Source organism: Tubulanus polymorphus, chromosome 1 (assembly GCF_964204645.1).
Source record: "Tubulanus polymorphus chromosome 1, tnTubPoly1.2, whole genome shotgun sequence".
NCBI lineage: Eukaryota > Metazoa > Nemertea > Palaeonemertea > Tubulaniformes > Tubulanidae > Tubulanus > Tubulanus polymorphus.
Window position 1 is genome coordinate 9884512 of NC_134025.1, and position 20328 is coordinate 9904839.

General features: G+C 39.7%; 1 protein-coding gene across 1 annotated transcript; it reads right to left on the bottom strand.

The window, feature by feature from the left end:
• Nucleotides 1-1567: 1567 nt before the first annotated feature.
• LOC141903117 (uncharacterized) lies at nt 1568-19668 on the bottom strand. Its single transcript, XM_074791089.1, has 14 exons — nt 19625-19668; nt 7745-7911; nt 7373-7497; nt 6143-6283; nt 5704-5948; nt 4861-4939; nt 4441-4617; nt 4103-4176; nt 3690-3872; nt 3376-3552; nt 2848-3003; nt 2518-2607; nt 2161-2344; nt 1568-1768 (listed from the first exon to the last, which is right to left on the bottom strand). The coding sequence occupies exons 1-14, from the start codon at nt 19660-19662 to the stop codon at nt 1568-1570; spliced, it is 2037 nt and encodes a 678-aa protein (XP_074647190.1). The 5' UTR covers nt 19663-19668.
• Between the last annotated feature and the right edge of the window lie 660 nt (nt 19669-20328).

Genomic DNA, 20328 nt, shown 5'->3' on the forward strand with positions numbered 1-20328 from the left:
ACGTATCTTTGGTTGTGACATATATATTCTACTGAAAGGGGTTATAACTCGATTGCATCAAATGGCAATGTATTACAGCCGCGCCTTTCAAAGGTACGTCATAAGGAACTGGAAACATGTCTATTTTGCTACATATGATTCTTACGCTGAAAGCGATGAAAATGTCGAACACAAATACAAGTCAAGTCTTCTCGAAGACGTCTTGTATAGAATATATGTACATCTAAGATTGCTCTATATCAAGAAAGTAAGTTATGTCAAGTCTGTTGCACTTGATCTGGGCGTGTGCGAACCTTTGTTTATTTTGCCAGTGTCTTCGTTAGTGAATAAATCATATATACAGTAGAATGAATCTATTATATATTTCAATAAAGATATGATATTAGTCGTTAAAATAACATTTTGTCTTTTTGATACCGACATATATTAAGGCCGTAGTTGGTTTTTGTCTGTGTTAATTTATGTGTGGTTTGTTTATGAATTAAACATACAGAGATAAATGTGATGGAGTGTAAACATTCATTTGCTGAAGCGACGAAACAGTGCACACTAAATCGCGTATGTTTGAATATAATTCTTCCCTATCAGATCTCCAAATCCTACGATATATTTTCATATATCCTACGATATTAATTCGGGTTCGTTTTCCTGGATATTCGACGCTGGTTGGCTTGCCTCCTCTTCGGGGTATTCTTCTGGGGAATCATCTTGAATCAACGGCTGTTCGTCGCCTATGTAAACGTGTACGTCTGCCGAATCGGCAGATGACGAATGCACGTCATCGTCGTTATTATCCTCATTCGCGTTACCTTCATTATCCCCAAACTTTCCCTCTCCACTCTCGCAATCTCCCCCATCGACTGCATTATCCGAAGCTACTTCTTCGGTCGCTTGTTCGGGTTCGATGACTTGTTCTTCTTTAGCCACGTCCTCTTCCTCCTCAACAGTCACCATAACTTGTGCATCTCCAGGAACAAGCTGTTCGCATTCTTCTTGGTGATTTCTCGGGGCGGTTTGTGGCGTGGCGGGTTGCGATTCCGAACCACTAGCTGTCGTTTCCTCTTCTACCACTTCAACTACAGGCGTGATATTGGCCATATTTCCGAATCCATTCCCATGGTGATGACCATTCGTGCGACCGTTGCCGTTTTTCGAATGTGCCCTGCCATTCCCATTTTTTCTCAGTATGCCCGGACTTACGGGATACCTGGGGGCGCTGGTACTCGGCGCCGAACCGTTGTGGTCAAGCGCGCTTTCGTGACTACTAGAATTGCTGCTATTACTGCTTCCAACGTTCCCATCGTTATCGAGTAGTCCATTCAAACTGTTAAAGCTATCCTGTCTTGAACCGATTCCACTTCCGAATCCGTTCGTTTGCCAGCTCGTCTGTCTGCTGATGAGCGGCCGGTATTCCATCGTCATTTCGTGGTGGTTGTCGCTTATTACTGGTTTACCCTTCTTCATGTCAATGAAATCTTGTAAGACGTTACTAAAAGCAATGAGATGATTACGGCATAAACAGTGTGCGACAAACTTCTGTCACAAATGGGAAAAATGGCTTAGATACTCACTGTATTTTGACAAGCAATTTCTCTTGTCGAGCCATCCTATTCTTGATCGTCACCATATTCTGTTCTTGGATGGTCATTTGGGCCGCCATTTGGTCGATGACCTTCGAATAGGGAGTAACTGGCTCTTTATCCCAGTCGAGAGCTCTTTGTAGATTGGGAATTTCTTCTATGTCTTTGTAATATCGAGTTCGATATCCCTGCGCAAGGAAAAAAATAGGAAAACTCAAAATCTTCAACGGACCCATGAGGTCAATATCGTAACTTAATGATGATAACTTTTCACGTGATTAAACAAATTATGAAATTTCTGAATACGGTGTCGGGAAATCTTGATCTTTCTTGATCTGAGAAAAACCTGGGCCTATCTCACAAAACGATTTGAAATTTAATAAGTGTATTACCAATATGTGTATGACCAACTGATAATTAAATCTTATAAAGCGTGTCTTCGAAACGGGCCCCTGTCCAGTAAGTCAAAGCATTTTTATTCACGCATGCCAGTTCATTCGAATTCACCGTTTTTGTTGTTGTAAGTTGCGGATAATACTATTCAGTATTAACAGTCAACTGCTAAATGGATAATGCTCACCTTTCCCGTACAGACGCTGTTTATCTCGACCCTGGCGACGATCCAAGCTCTGTTCAACTCGAGAGATCTCAAGGCGTCGTTCTGCACAGTTTGGTAAGTGTCGCTGAGTTGAGCAATGAGGATGTTGAGAAGTATTATACTGCACGTGATTAGAAATAGCACCATTAAGACGGATCCCATTGCTCTGAAAAAATAAAGGCCGTGTTTTCGATGGCTCCATCCCAAAAATAATGTAAGAAACTTTTGCACATTTCTATGATCAATATTTTGCTCCACAAGGTTCCCGTATATCCTCACTCAAGGGTCATTCCCCGTAATAATTGCATTTTTCTTGTACATAGTACGTGACGTCCTTACCCGTACTGAGTCTGTGCGCCGGTGTACGTAACTATCGGCTCTCCTTCGACCAGAGTTCGCACCCCCGTAAACAGAATATGCCAGAAATTCCTTCGAAAAAGAAGAGCAGCAGATTGGCAGTATTTGTGCAAAAAGGGGTCTATGGCATACATTAGATACCATTCACTCACAAATATGTTAGCAAGCGTCCGCAGAATTTAGTTACAGAATTACCAGACATATAGACTAATTAATGGAATGTACAAACAGAAGTATATATTTGCTTTTCTCTCTCATTTTGGAAAAGTCATACGATGGAAAATAACGTGTGACACTGTCGTCGATACTTACCGAGTCTCTTCGTGTTTGCCCAACATATCTTCACCGCGCAATGCTAACAAAAACGAACCGCTAAATGCCAGCAGTATAACGGCAAACAAGATGGTAAACTGAGGGAAATCCTGGGCAAACACCCTCCACAAAGTCTGAGCATACGCACCCGTTTGTCTAGAAAATAAAATGAAAGGAATACATCGCGTGTGGACACAGGAGGCGCGAGAGCGAGAATATTAGCTACATCGCATATTATTGTCTTAACTTAAATGCGTATTAAGAAAGTCGATAAAATGTTTCATCTTAAAGAAGATAGTCAAGCGCTTTCTTCTGGTGAGAACACCCTTCATCTGTAATTCTTAAGATGCAGAACAAAAATATTTGGGGCTATTTTGAGTCAAGAACTCGATATAGAGTGTCTTTCTATTCTTACTACGTAAACATTCAGAAATTCGGTCGAAGGAACATCACGACATTAAACCTATACGCCAACCATCTTTCCATCAATGATCTCCCCATCTCCACCTTCCTCGTTAGATTTTTTACCTGAAAACCGGTGCGTATTTGAATATTCTGAACGTCCATGCCAAGTACCCAGCTGAAAATACGGGCCATTGGGCGTATTTGTAAGGTGTATATCGTAACGGTATCACAGATAGCAAGAGCCCAATGGAAATGAGATCATGCCAGTTGAATCGGTCTTTGAAATACTCAATACGATGCCTAAAAATGGAAACAAGCGAGATTACGAATATCATCGATGCAGATATTTTTAATGTGCTTGCTGGGTTGATTTCATCGTGAATTACTATTTGCAATTTCTATGTCGTATATTAATTAATTTATTATTAGATTGTCACCTGCACATCTGCACCAATTCCAGCAGAAGCGAGTACGCCACCTGGCAAAATCCGATGGCTTCGAAAGCTGCACGAGAGATTTGAAGTGGTGTATCGTAGACCGTCGGATCGTTGGTCATCGTCGATACGACAGCCGTATAGGTCAAGGCAAATAGCGATATGAGGAAGACAATAGCATTGAATCTGTAAAAGATGATAAGTTGCGAAAGACTTTACTAGATTAAAAAGCCTATGAGAACTTAATAGTGTTGGTACTATTACGTTCAAACGCGAGCGATTGAGTGATGGAAACATCCATGGTCCAGTTCCATAGTTCTGAGTTAAGTTTTGAAAATGAATTAACTTTAACTCAGAGTTAACTCCAAGTCACGACTGTGGAACTCGGTCCATATGACTAATGATCTGAAACTTACTGAAATCGCCATTTGGCGAATTTTCTCCATTTACGGCGAACGAGAAGTCGCACTACGTTATGATAACCGATCTCCTGGAAAAGAAATAAGAAGATCAGCTAGTTCGATCGATAGAATTACTACGTAGTCCTTTTTTTGTCGTTTCTGCTTCGGGGGGCGTATTTTTCTTGAGGGTAGAATTATTTCGGGCCACTATGAAAGACACGGACTGCAGCTGTCACCTCCCAAGAGTCTATAATCTTTTTTATTTTTCACGAGATCACATAGATTGTTAATCTGAGGACATTCAGTGATTCGATCAGTTGCGACAATGCCATGTGATCTCGTTCATGCCTCACGTTATTGCCAAACTGAGCGATGAGTTGTAGAGCGGACTTTGACGATCGATTGAAGTCCGGGTGATCGGGACCGCGGCCTTTTTCATCGCCCTCCAAAACTTGATAGTACACGCGGTAGTTTTCGGTACATCTGCTACATAGTTCTAGCATACAGTCCAAAACGCCGAGCGCCGTTTTCTAGAAAACATTGGATGAAAGAAAAAACCCATACACAACGCGTGGAGTGGATTATGGCTGAAATATTTATTGAAACTGTATCTGAATATTAGAAAAAGCCCGCAAGAAACTCGTGGGAATAACATTCGCTGTTTTAAATTGTTAATCAACATTCGAATCCGCACAAGTTGCGTCTCTAACGGCTGGTGATTAATTCAACGAAATCCGAAGCTCGTCGGCTATACAGATTGAATATGATATTACCTGCATGCCAGTGTGTATAAGGTGGTGGAAACTGAATTCAGCCGTCTGCGTTTCGGTGCTCGCATAGATCTGTCGGACCCTGGAAAAATGATGGGGGCAAACCGCGTAAAATATATATCGCCGTTGGCAATAAACCGTCCTGGCGAAGCTCAGATTTGGCATTTGATCGCATCTGGGAGCTATTCGTTGTATTTTAGTATTCCGGCCGCATAGAGTTTCGATGTTTTGTACCCAAGTGCTCGGTAATGTTGGAAATGGACATTTAGTCTGCCAGCCTGCCGATGCGCAAAGAAAAACGATCAATTACTAATGGCATCGGAAAAACTCCGATAGAAAAATAGACGATTCCAATGGTTCGTAAACATTGTACACCAAGCCAGACGTAGAAACGTTAAACCTTTGGCTGGTTTTATGGCCACGTATTAACTTGAATCTCTTGGGCCGGTTTTTATAGACGACACTTAACTTGAACCTAGGGATATTGAGTATATATAAACCGTGGTAACATTGGTTCTTTGAAATTTGTATTTTCACTTATGTATACGAGAAAACTAATCAGGTAGTTAGCAATGTAGGTGTGTTAGTGTGTCTGATTAGTTAAGACATCGCATTTTACACGTGACCAGAAAGCAAAAACCCTAAGCGGATTTAATCACAGATTTTCACGGCCAATATCCATCAGTAACCGAATACATGGTCGATGGTGGCTGTCTTCCTGTAATGAACGATCGCTCGAACATCACCACCCGCTATCATTGCCATCAACGTCTGCTTTATATTGCTTTATAAATTCATTTGCGGCCCCTCGCATTTGATATTATTACTCACTAAAAGCTTACGTACGTGGCTGCCGGAATATATTGCAAAAGCGAAGCCGCAATTTCATCCGATTTCTTTGTGAGGGCAATCTTAAAAGGTGACGCCGAGTCTTGATCTTTTGCCAGTGGATGGGCGTCGTATTCCAGTAAACGGGTACAAACTCCGATCAAACCGCGTCTGACTGCGTAGTGTAATGGAGTCTGTTTCTGATCGTCAGTTGATGTTGGATTGGCCCCGCGAAACAGTAAGATTCGGACGAATGTTTCCACCTGAAATAGATAGTCGACGACGAATATGTAGATTTGTAAAATAAATCAGATTTGAGCTTCGGTGTTATTTAGAGTGGGTTTGGGTTTTCACAATTATATATTTATATGTAAACACTGTGTCACCGTAATCAGAATTGATTACGAATAAAAAATATACTTTTCCGATAAGCCGTTTCGCGAAAGGCTGTGGATACCTTTATTTCCGTGTAGACCGTTGACACGACGGAGAGTAGCGCTTTATCTAAGCCGCCTTGTGCTTCTACCAAACGATCAAGAAGAACTTCAATTTCCGCCTCTTGCTTGCCGATCAGATAAACTCTCATCTTCCGCGCGATCTGCGACACATAAACATCACGAAATCAGCGATAGAAGAAAGCGCACAGGTGTCGATATAAAAATTTTCAGAAGATCTCCGTCACGAGTTTTTCTTAGAAAAGAAAACCGTCTTTCAACTGTATTTCAGACGTGGCTGAATATGGTTGAAGATATTGGAAATACGTAATTACGACAAATGGTTTGCAGTTTCTATGAAAGATTATTTTGTACACTACATAGACTTATCGATGATGAGTGATCGTGAATTATTGATGTTACTTTATTTAGCGACACAGCGTGAAACAGACACCGAGCAAGAATGACGTCACGCATCGTAAAAACGGGGAACGCTATTATTAAAATCCATGATACACGGCTTTAGATAACAATTTGTAAAAATCGGCTAACGTTTCTGGGAATCAGATTTCCTTAGCGACGAGAATAGACATACATAACCACCGATGGAAAATTGATTTCCTAACCGTAAAATGATATTGCTCAGGCAACCAAGTCAGCAAATAATCGGGTATAAGCGAAACCGAAGCGGAAACGTCAAAGGTGATATTAATGGAAATGGTCTTGTTGTGGATACGAAAATTACCGCAAAGCAACATTGCAGACTAATTCTAGTGGATCAAGAAAATCTAATCGAAAAGATGTCGCGTAGCAAATACGCAGAGATAGGAGACGAAGTCAGGCGTATTTTGATGCCATTTTATATTCTAATATGGAAGAAGAGAACATTACTTTGAACGGGAAGCGAGGACCAGTTAATATCCACGATCACTCAGATTTGCCCCGAAACATTTCAGCTTACGGACAATGAGTAATGAAAACACTTGAATTGCATTCGGTTCCTTAATATCCTGTTTTAAACAGGAAATCAATCAAATAACCCGATTCTGACTTCGTTAAAAAATTACTGCAGATCTATCAATAGTATCTGACGCAATTGATGGCTACAATGGTTCGCCTAATCATGGACGTGTAAATCTAGTTTATATACGTACGTCCATGGCCTAATGATCCATATATATTTCTTCATTTCTATGATATTTACTATCTAAAAGCATATGTCTGTGCTAGTACATGTATATGTAAACTCTTACCTGAGTTTGAAAACCTTGATCGTCGCGGAGGCCTGATACGTCATCGATGAACTCCGATATGTCGATTGGTCCGCGTTCGTCGTCATCTTCGTTAACGGAATACCCCCTATTGTAAACACCTAATCCTGATAAACCGAAATTTAAAAAGAGTGAAAAACATTTGATATCAATGAACTAATGTAGATATTGGAGGATATCATTTGGTTTTTGGTTATTTTGTTTCATAAAATGAATGGAAAATATGCGTTTTTCCAATAAAACTATATGGCAGTAAATTCGGACCATAACGTAACATTCCTGATTTTCGTTAAGAACATATCAGGAATTTTGAATTATAGCCATAATCAGCCACCATAGAAAAACTATACCCACCATTTTCTACTTCTGCCGCATAGATAGCTTGAAGTTCAATGTCCATGTACTCCGTCCCGTCGGAGATTCTCTTCGATGACGCACCGGGTCGGCTGCGTTGGGAATGGGCCCTGCGGAACGGTTTCTTTCGTCGCTCCACAGTGGCAGCACTCGACCTCGAGGCCATGCTGTTAACGATTAATGAAAAGTAAAGAAAAAAAACGAAAGAGATTAAGTCGGGATTTCATCAAAGGATAAACTTTCAATGATACTAGCAAGCATCGAGGGTTTCTGCGTTTGATCTGTGGGAGGCAGTTCTCAATCAACATGTTCTATATCGACTACGTGCTAATTTTTCACAGCGGGTTTAATTTTCGCTTCCATTGAAGCGAAGTTTTTCTTCCGGAAATAAGACATTAGTCGTCAATTTCGATATATCGACATACCGTAAATCAAAATGGAAATATCAATTCTTCAGCGGCAGGGATTTCATCCACTTTTTTCGACCGACTGAATGTTCGCATTATTTTCCAATAGAGACGTTCGACCCGTTAATAGTGTCGTTCGATTTGTGGAGAAAACCGCTATACAGCTATATGGTATTTTCCCCTCAACAAATACGTCTCATGCGAAGATATTCTGTCTTGTCATGTGGTCTGCCAATAGTAGTCGATTAAGCGTCGTCTCGCTTTGACGAGATAGAAAATTTCCCCCATCCGAGTAAATTGAAGCACTATTCTGGATGTCATTTAACATTGATTTCAGTTATTTGAATAACGAGACAAGTGACACACGCAGACAGATGAACTGATAAATGCGGGAACCAACCGGCAGCTACCTTTGTCGTGCCGGGATTATGGATGGCTTACGATTGCGAGCCTTCGTCATCAATTGTCCATTATATAGTTCGAGCGATGAGACGTTAAAAGATACGAGCTTTTCCGGCAGAGATCTTCTATTTATTAAATGGATCGCTACGCTTATCCCATATGCCATATTGTAATCCTAGAGAAATGGCCTATTAGTTTTCAGCGACCATTTACACCCAGACATTGATGAACTCCCATGCGAGTCAAAAAGGCATACAAGGTTTTTTGTTAGTTCGTCTAGATTTTTACTGTTTCCTGCCAGTATCTGATAGCATTCCAATTATTAGTTTGTTTTCGTTTTCGTACGGCAGACAAAATACGCTATTAATATTGAAGAAGCGTTAGTCGCTAGGGAGAGTCTGTCAACTGAATTGCCATATCGCTGCTGTCTGTGATATTTGCCTTCTACTTCACTTGTGATAATATTTCGTTGACTTGTTATTCCAGTAACTTACGGCGTGCCAAACTCTCAACTGTTGATTTGAACCGTGCGGTTGTTGATACATAACGCGTTTGGCCGGGGGCATTTTTTATCCGTTTTTTACTCATCTTTGAATAAATCTCATGGCTAGCTGACTATCACAAGACGAAACCTATATCGAAAATAGCTCGCAGCCCCTTGTCAATCAGTATTCCACTTGTATGCAGATAACAAACAAACAAGTATCAACTGAACTATCAAGAGATGTAACATAAAACCGAAAAACGATTCTAATCTGCACGCATGTCTTTGGATAGTATCATTATAGTTATATATATTCCGTTATAAGTGAAACTAACGTCACCAACAAAACAACTACATGAAATTAAACAAAAAATTTTAACAATTGAATTTATTCAATTGAACGTACAGAATAAAATTACTGATACAAAAAACTAATTAATTTTATGATAGGCAAAATGTCCTTCCAAATACACGAATTTACGTCACAAATTAATACAAAAGCGCACCACGTAAGAACGTCAACGTAAACCATTTCCGGGTTACGTTGCAGAACAAACCGCGGTTTTGCGCCGACTATGGTTTATGGGTTAGAGACTATTTCAGCAATTATCTCGACACCGGAGCCCGGCTAAGATTGAGTGATCTTGCGCTATAAAACTTGTGCCGCTAAATTAGTTGCACACGCGAGCATCGAGGCGGGCTGCTCAGAAAAAGCTAGATTTAATCATGCGCGCCGCCAGATTGATTTCTTTTCATCTCTTACTCAATTCAAATATTTAAACTACTTTCCATTTCAAATATTGGACCTATTCAATCGATTGGCGGTGGTGGAACATTTTCTCATCAAACAAACCAAAGAGAAGCCGTAGCGTGGATGAATGCGTTCGACATCGTCTTAATACACCCTCAAAGAAAATTGCATTATAACGCATTTTCGAGATGTTTCTGTCAGTGGCTAAGAGTGTGCGCTATATAGCGGCAGCCAAACCACTCTGGTAGGAGTAACAGACTTAAAAATCATAATCGTTAGGAATTCCAGATAAACCATACGTCAATATTACGCTTGAACAGGCAAGTGTTCTTTCGACGCGGAAAGAAATAAGTTAATGCCGTCATCGTTATCTATGGTGGTTTATAAGGGTCATGACGTAAAATTCCTAGTATGCAACCATGGGCACCAGAACGCCAGAAAAAGAAAAAACGAATTTTCTTTAAAAGTTCGTTTTGGCGCACCAAAAAACTTTCGTTTTGGCGTTTCGGCACCCTCATTTGCATATCAAGACATTTTTTGTTATGGCCCGAGTCAGCCACCATCGTTTTCTGCATCGTAACGGAACATCTAAGGTGGCATATGACATTTTAAGGCTGCATCAGAATCACTCAAATGCATAGTAAACCCGATCGTTTCATAAGATACAGTGTAAGAGTGTTAAACATTAATATCTTTCTACAATACAGCATGATTGGGTTTTCGATGTTTGTTCATATTAGTTCAAGTACTTTCAAGGAAGATCTTTTTCAATAAATGAGATATTCATTTCGCTTCTGATGGATACGAGATCTTCTATTCTTCAATTCCATATATGGCATAGATACCCATCCTCCTCGGCAGGGATTCGAACCTGATGGCATCGCTCGACCGTGGCGGTCTCAATGCTGTCATGTTCGACATCCAGGCTAGTTTTGAATAGTTAAGTGAACGGGAAATGTCATTAATATTTGGTTTAGTCTTCAACTAGCAGCTCCAATTCTTAGGCCTAGTGTCATAACCATTACTTAACTGAGAGTATATGAAATATTCAATTAACGAAGACAATTGAATTAGCGGTTAAACATGGCACAGGCAGAAAATGGGACTGAACGCGGGAAGTATAGACTGACGATCCTGTGTCAAAAGAGGAGACGACCAAATTAGTTCGCGTGAGACTCACTCCATCGAGAAAAATGCGACTCTTGTTACCGTGATTGCGTCGTAATTAGAGACACGAATACTCTTTACACGAAAAGCTCTTACCGTCGACGGTATCATTCCTTCCGAAATTCAGTAAAAATTGATGCCTCATTTAGCTGCTTACCTCGCCTCAGTTTCCAGCAATAATACATTTACAGATAATTCTAATGGTGAAATGCTGTTTAAGATTATTCTTTGACGCTCGATTTTGGATCAAAACTTTACTCAAAAGGTTTCCGTCTCGGAGCTACTATCAATCGCAAATGGGCAAATGAAAAGATGTTTTGATTTGACAAATAGGTAACTTTGATTATACGGTTGCATGGACCAAACGGAAGAACAAATGGCTACCTCACCCTTGACCTTTCATTGTATTGAGAAAAAAGTGAAGTTTTAGTTGCATTTACACTGTTCCGAACTTATCAATAATTCTCATTTGCCGGCATCGATACCGTAACCTCGTGGACTACTAATATTTACAGATATGTTTATGCAAATATATATGGATGAAACTAATCAGCCGTATCTATATATATCGACATACCTGTTATTGGCGTTCCGGGTCGTTTGGTCGAATTTTGTGCACTCGCGCGTTATCTATCACCGACTGCCTCCGATCAGACGTCCAGCAGATCCTGAACATATCAGCGACACTCGTCGAATTAATGCCGAAAGTGGATCTGGACTATCGTCGCCATCGTCGTCAACGCTGTCTAAGGTTGAAGTAGCTATTCATTTGACCGCGCTCACTACTTCGAGTAGGATTATGGATTATATCTTATTAGTATTAATACTTGTAACCCAGACATGCCTCGGGCCGAAAGCACACTCACAACATCGACGTAAATACGTCTTAAGTACCAAATACGCATCATTCTTCATTAACCACACAAAGATTCGTTTGATTCGTTGTATCTTAATTCAACTTGTCTTTATGGAATACAGTACAATTCGTATTGCCATCATATTTTAAGATACGCACTGAATTGTCCATTGAAGAATTAAGAAATAAGAATTAAGATATTTTCCACGTGAACCGTTCGTAAATGCAAATAGAAAATGAGGTACCCGCACCGCTACCGTGGCAATCGAGGATTCCACGTATGGCAGGCGAGGATCCGCTAGGTGTCGCTAGCAGGTACTCGGTCTTCTGCGTTCGATTTCTTCTACATTTCAATTTAAACTAATGAACTTTTCTCTCTACAGAATCGATTATCAATGAAAACTATACCACTGAGTAGATGAATGAATTTATTGTATATATACTTGGTAGGTCCTGTGATAATATATGGATTCGGGAGTCTAGAAATCCAGTTCAAAGTTCATTGAAAATGAATTTTGACAACGGAAGACCTACTGTTCGTCACGCCATCTGGTGGGATAGCTCGTTGCGCGGATTCCCCATTTCTTAGATCATGTAATCTTTCAAACGTACTCCAGTATCCGATTTATTTATTCATATACATAAATATCAAATTACTTTCATCGAGTTGTCTTATAGCTACGTCGGTTATAACGTAGGTCAAGCAATTATATATATCTTTGTACTCTCTGGGCCCAGTTATATATACAGTGATATGATATTTGTAACCCGGATTGTACGTGAACCTAAGTTTTTGAGCTGGATAAAATGAAATATAGTAAAATACCTTTTTCAAAACCCTCGCATCACGATGAGTGTCATCACAGTACCGCATTGAATGGGTAGTGTACATTTTTAACGAATGCTCTTCCTGATAAGTAGCAAGTTTAAACTGATGAAATAAAAATCATCATCGTCATATCGTAGCAAGTACAGAAATTAGCAGTTCGTACACATTAATTGTCCTCAAACTGACGTTTCGTACCAGCTGTACTCGGTACTATTCAAGAGGCTTTGCTCGTTGATTGGCCAATAGGCTGCAGAACAAACTTCATTTCTTTCGCTCCGGAATAGTATCAACTAATATCATTAAATGGCGTAAAACTGATTTGATCAATGCGCGACCGGAGCACTGCTGAACGACCTATTTATTTACAGGTAACGTCGTTGATTCTACTTCATGGACGCCTGTCTAACCGTTTTAGTATCGATTTGGATTTAGCTTTTGTAGAAATTTGATTACGTATGTACGTACGTCGTCACGACACTCTTCACCTCACGTTGGAAAGAACATTATTAGGACGGGCTATTCGTTCGTGCGCAATATCTAAGCCCTCCAGAGCCCTCGGTTGCCTTGTATTAAAAGTGGCTGGACACGCTGAGAGGGCTGTTTAAGCAGGATTCTCAACTCAAATAATTCCTATTATAAGCCACGTTTTTCAGAGTGTTGGGGAAATGTTGCAATTATCAACGTGATGTGATATATCGCAACTACACTTATTGTTTGTTAGTTAGTCGCGATCACACGGAGACGTAATTGGCCCGGGCCAAATCGGCACGGCCCAAGTAAAATTTTGGCCGTACCTTTATAGAGCGCGCTCACACCCAACCCGGGGCCCATTTGGCACCTGTGTGAACAGTTGTTCCGGCCAAAATGCTCGTGTGGTCGCGGCTATATGGCCAAGGAACATAATCTGGTTTTAATCCCAAAACGTCTGCCAAAATCTCATCAAACGTCTCATCAAAGTAAAAGAATAGAAATATGCGGCAATCGGCTATGGAAGATCAATGTTCACTTATTCGCTCCGAGATAGGCGACATTTAATATACGCCACAGAATGTTGTTAGTTCCTCACTCCCATTCGTTATCAGTCGTAGCCCAGTATCGTAAATTACTCAATTCAGACGAAAGAGATTTATTGTGTTAATTTAAGCATATTTCCTCCTCTACTTTAGCAGCTACAAAGCTAAATGCAGCGGTGAATTTGGAAATCAACTAAAAAGGGTTACGGCAGGAGGGAAAGACATTCAATTGATTTTCATCAAAGGAATACGCATTCCTAATACCAAACCCGATATTGATATTTGCAGAGACAGAATGTTCAGTTATTCGACATAAACCCAAACAAAATGGACGTATAAATGTTTGGTATGAGGTATGAGGATGAGGTTTTGGTATGAGATTTGGTATGAGGAGCTACCAAAAATCGTTATTTATACGAAAATATGTTAGATGCCATATTGGAAATGAAGTATATCATAATATGTTGCAAGCTATAGCACCACTGAGGATTTCAAATAATTTTCTAAATTTTCTCAAAGCATCAAAGAAATCGGCTTCTGAAAAAACGTTACTGTTTTCGGTGCGTGTCTTAAGAAGTAGAGTAGTAACTGGTGTTTCTGGGGAAAAAACTTCCACCATATTTTTCGCGATATGATGAGAAAGCTTTGCTTCGATTTTTTTTTCTAATTAAGAAAAGCATTTTTGCCCATTGCCCGAGGCAACTACTATTTATGTAAAGCAAATGAATGGTCGCCGTATAACTAATAACAAATCGATGATAATTCTCCAGATGCCTTTGAATGTCACTGGGCCCATACCTTGCATATCATGCATTAATTTGGTAGCACCGAAAACCCTCGGCGGTTCTCTACTGTGTTGGAATATATTCACACCTTCGAATAGATGCAACCCTCAGCAGTTCACCACAACGTTGGAATAGCAACTTGGAATAGCAAAATCGCTCCCAAGAATCAATCGAACACTCAATTTAGGATTTTATAATTTTTGGAAAATAGCTTTATATAGTGTATAAACCGTATCTATTCAAAATTGACATTTTGGGATCATCAATGATCATTGAAAACAACTATGTATATCAAGGCACCGAATTGCCTACGTGCAATATTCTCCTCCCTATAGACCTGCATAGCAAAAATCTATAAATTTGTACTCGAATGAAATAATAAACGCTGCAAGTGTCAATTACCACTCGATTAGAGTTTCGATTTGTCAGCTAAGCCTCATGGGCGTGGCCGTTAAGAAGAGAGATATCATGCGTATAGTTTTTGGTATAGAATAATTCCATTCAAGTCGTTCATAACTACTAACTAACATTCCCTATATGTTCTTTACTTGAGGAGTAACTGATACGTAGGCAACCGTAGCTTTTGAAATAACTATGGCACTGGAACAAGTGTGACTTAGTCGTCATTTTTATGTAGACATGACCTTGGCCGTTGGGGGATACCGCAGGTACCATTTCCAAACCATGCACTCAAAGTCCATGATGCCCAAACGAAAGAGGCAAATCGGGAACAGAAACCCGTTACTTCTTTGAAGTTACTCCCTGCGATTTTGATTCTGGATCATGAATTTTGCCAATTCCAAAAACTCTGCGTATATATATATATATCAACCAGCGAATGTTAACAGAGATTGTGACCGAGAAGTCGTTCGTTACGATGTATATGATTTATAATTGTAGCTGCGGGCGACAGCGAAACACGGGGGAAGGAAAACACGATTTGACACGTACCTTCGTATGTCGTAAGATGTGTCGTCGTCCATGTTGGTCGCGTCGTTCGCGCTAACTCTCAAGTTGTCAACACAATCACAACATCCGATTCATCTTCCCAATTAGGTCCGTAACCGTCGTATACGATTGTTAACCTTTACGACGACTATACAATTCGTGCCTACCCGAAGGCGTGTCTCAAATGTCACGAGCGTTTTAATTGCGCATGGTTTTCGCAAATCCCACTAAGTCTTTATTGTGAATGTATATTTTATATGCCGAGACATCACGTCGCTTGTACATCTTCACTGTCCCCAGAATATCTCATTTGTCATGGTTACAACCGATGTAAATAAAATCTGTTAGTCATCTGACATATGACTTTATAGTCGGTATTAACATATAATGGATTTTCCTTTACGTGTCTCAGTTTTGGTGTCAAGAGATCACATGCCGCATGGTTTTTGCCTGATTTCCAGGGCTTTTCCTGAAAATTACTAAAATATCCAGGTAAAAGGCAGGTATAAGTTTACTGGTAATTTGTCAAACCGATCGAGGCATAAACAAGTTGGATATTCTTGCAGTAAATACAACAAGTAAAATATTGATACGTTCCTCCAGTTTCGTTTACTCTCCTCAAGCGTTAATAAATACAGGTGTATGTGGCAGTCCACGATATGCAGAAAATCCACATGTTTTTTACAGAAAACAAATCGTCGGTCAATTCACTCCACAAACAACGCACACGCACACACATAAAGAAGTTGAGAAAGTCGATAACACTCCAATACTTCGCGCAAGTCATTCAGATATGACATCGAATTACTTGTGAATGAACTGCTCAAGGGCAATGGACCGGTCAAATACACCAGACAAATACGAGATTTCGGCCGAAACTCTCGCGGCACATCTGGTACAGTTCACGCACCCACGCGCCATTGGAAGAATACGCCTATAATGATGAATTTTCTGACAACGTTTTTGTATTCTCCATGATGATGACATTTAGAAAAAAGTGATGCGCACGAACGTAACACCTAACATGCGTAAATGTCGGCCTTATTTTTAGCTGTACGTTGGGTGGATATGCTTTCGATCAGCCAACTATGCACAACAATCGAGTTATGTCCTGTCGACGTCATCGGGCCAATTGGGAAATGAATTAGAGGCAGTTTAAACCGCTCTTCGGCCTCGATATTGTTCTCAAACTTGGCTTTGGCAATAGCTATGATTAGGCAGTGATTGGTCACCGTCTCCTCTTTAAGCGAACTAACGATGTCTATAATTCACCTTGTTAACCGTAGACGCTCATTCGTCAATTTGTTCTCGGGTGCCTAATTCCTGACTCTGGAAACATACGCTATATATACACTAAACGTTTATCGTTTCACATACCTTTTTAAGCTGCCGTGCGATGGTGTTCGCAGCATAGTCGTAAATTAATTCGCGCTAGTTAAAACGATGGGCTCAACTAAAGGACATAACGTTAGCCGGACGAGTATCTCTTAAGTGTTGCCTTTACGGAAAAAACATCATTGCAGTTTATGTCTTAATATAGGCGCGAACCGGTTGCAACAGAAACATAGTCAATATTGAATTTGTACTAGCTTATTTATATGGGTGGAGACGTATCTTCAGGCATCGTCGTGTCTGCAGCCTGAATTTTGCCACTGCCGTGACGTGTAAACGTTAGCAACAATTTACTCGTTTCTAAGCACAATGTACACGAAACTTCTCAGTTTCGCGCGCTTTCGATGATGATTCAGCACAGACCGCAATGGATTTTTCATCAATGCACTTTATTTTTCGTCGAAATTATGAAATCACTATTAGCCTTTAATCTCAGCAGCCTATAGAGAATTGTTCATTCATTCCGAATGAAACCCATTGAAAATAGAAGGTTTTCATACAGCTTTTGATACATACATGATGAACGTATCAAATGTCTTTGGAAGATCGTTCGAAGCGCTTATATTTACATAGCTAGATATGAGAAGCGTCGACGCTTATCGCACGGAAGCTTTATACTCAATATGACTTGTCTCTACGGTTACTCAAGAATCTAGTCATTAATTGTTCGTGATGGGTACTTAAATTCCCGTGCACTGCTCGTCATTTGAAATAAACAGACGGCGCAACTCTGTGCGAAACGTCGACATCGATAAAAGTTATTTCACTGCGTTGATATACCGCAAAACCAATCGTGGTACATTCGTTTTATCACTTGTCTAAAGAGCTTTTCTGTCGTCGCGATTCTTCAAATTCCTTTGACTTGTATCCATCATTTGATCGATTGGCCATTCCTTGTACGCGTTAACGTTTTCTTTTGTTCATCAACATCTTTTGTACTGGATCTCCTTTCGATGAAAGTGATCAGCTAGTGCACGTATTACCCTAGTTGTATTTATCCTTGCCTTACGAAGTTTCAATTTACGTTTTATTTAGTAATAAGTGAACTAATTCACCTTTGAGTAGGTTCACGACTGAAAATGAACTTTGAACTCATTGGAATTTGTCTTGGGGCTTTTCAATGGATGCCTTTTCAAAAGTATTTACGGCGCCAGTTGTACATGTCTGTAAAGGATGTCAGCTGTAGCTTTCAAAATAAAAAAGTATAAGGAATAAGGTAACGATCATCTAGATTACTCCGCATGTCATATTCCATTTACCAAGCGGCTTTCATAGTCATAATCATACCGAATTTGGATATTCAATGGTTTTAAGTGAAACTTTAGTTAAAAGAGAAACTTTTTACCAATATTGATTTAAATCTTTTGTTACACTTTCTTCTCTTACGTTTAATGTACACTATAGAATAATTTCATTTGATCAACTGAATGTTAACTTCTGCGTGATATTAATTCATCTTCTTTTTTTTCATCAATCCTTTTTCATTTGTTTTTCTTTTTTTTCATGGTATGTTTTGCCAGGGTGTCTGAACATCCTGGCTCTCCTCCGGCTCCTGTCATCTTAATGTGTACTTCATTGCTTGCATTTAAATTTGTTATTATTGATTTTGTACCTATTTATGGTGACAAACAGATTACTTTACTTTACTTTGGTGAATTTAATATCTTGCATCAAAATTATGTCAAATCCAATACGAAAAGAATCAAACACCATCATGGCATTGCATTTTACATCCCAGACCCGTCATATATGTTTCAAATTTATTAGCTAACGTGCGAAGAACAGAACTTTAGCGGCTCCCAGCGTGAGTCCGTGTACGTATATTGGTTCGATGAATACACTTAAGTTGAATAGAATAATTACATTAAATGTCAATACTAGTCACCGAGATCCTTTGTTATTGTTTCCTGATAGAAATGTTATATTATGATAGCCGTTGGTATATTTTCTGAACGGTATGAAAAAAAACGTGAAACAGACGCGACCCACACGTATCTTGCGCTTCAACCGTAACGAAAAACGTAATCTAAATTAAGATACATAATAACCTTGTATAGAAAGCTATTTGCCCACGCATCAGATATACCTTTCTCAAAGCTCGTGATTTTTAGTTGCATATACCGTCGCTGTTTCATCCCAGTATTGAGTAAACAAATATCGGTGTTTTTCAGCCGATTGCCTTGTATATCATGCATATATGAAGCCAAACGCATATGTTCCTATGCCCAAGGATATGGAATGCATGGCAAGAATAAAGAAGATTATGATATTGCTTTGACATTAAGTACTGAGAAAAAGATATTCCAGTTTCTAATATCTGTCATATATTTCGCAAAAAAATGTGAATTTAGCGAGTAATTTTTAAGGTATACATCATCTACAGTAAACTTCGCCTTACTCGAACATGGCAAACTCTGACTTTCGACTAACTCGGACTAAAATGAAATCATTTTTCCGACTTCCTAACATATTTTTCTATCCCAAACTCGGACTTCATTTACCTCGGACCAACTTTTCCGGTCCCAGTTAGTCCTAGTTAAGCGAGAATCAACTGTATTTTCGTAATGACTTCTATTCATTAACACGTTCCGAAAAAGTAGATAAAATTGAATTCCAGTCGATTGCTATTACTCTTCGTGTTTAAAATGTAGTGGCGAGAAATATCCAAGGAGAACTTCCTATGGACTAAAAACAATGTTCAGATAGGAGCAATCATTATTGTAAGATGTTCGAATGGGAATATTCAAAACATCGGTGACGCAAAAAAATCTCACGAATATACCTATAGTCCAAAACTTCGGAAACTATTTATGGACATTGAGTAAACACATCAAATTTCTACTTACCGCCTGCCTGATCCAGGAACTAACGGTTCGTTTTCCATCGATGTCGGATCAACAGAAGGCGAATACATCGATCCTTTATAACAGCAGCCCCAGCCGGATCTTAATTAAAAACGATCAAATACCTCGCGCCAACCGAGAGCCCGCTCGCTAGTCGCAAAGCGGCGGCGAGTGTTCGCTCTTCTCTACGTCGCCGAGGACGTAGAGCAGGCGGTACGGTAGGAGTTCAATGAGTGACACATACACCAATCGATACGCACATTTTCGTTAATCCTCCGATGAGATTTGTTACGAGGAAAACGTATGCTATCGTGCTGACCTTGGTTTTGCTTTATCCGGATCATTTAGACTCATCAATTCGACCCATTATAAGCACGAACTGTGGTGCCATGGTTGTCGGTCAGTGCAAAAAATGATACCGTTCAGCCCTCGACCCCAAAGTGCATTTGAAATATTAGAAAAATATCAGAATCCACCGTGTTAAAGATTCTTTTACTTAGAATGTTAACTCTCCTTACTTATAAAGCGTTAAAATAAGTTTATGTACGCAAAAATTGGTCGGCCTAAAGCAATGACAATCGTCTCCTCAGTTCCAACAACAGCACTTAAAACAACATCACTAACATCAATACATCGTGATCTGGACATTACCATATGAACCTATATCATCTTAAAAGTTTAAGATATCTTTTAGTATCTGGAAATAA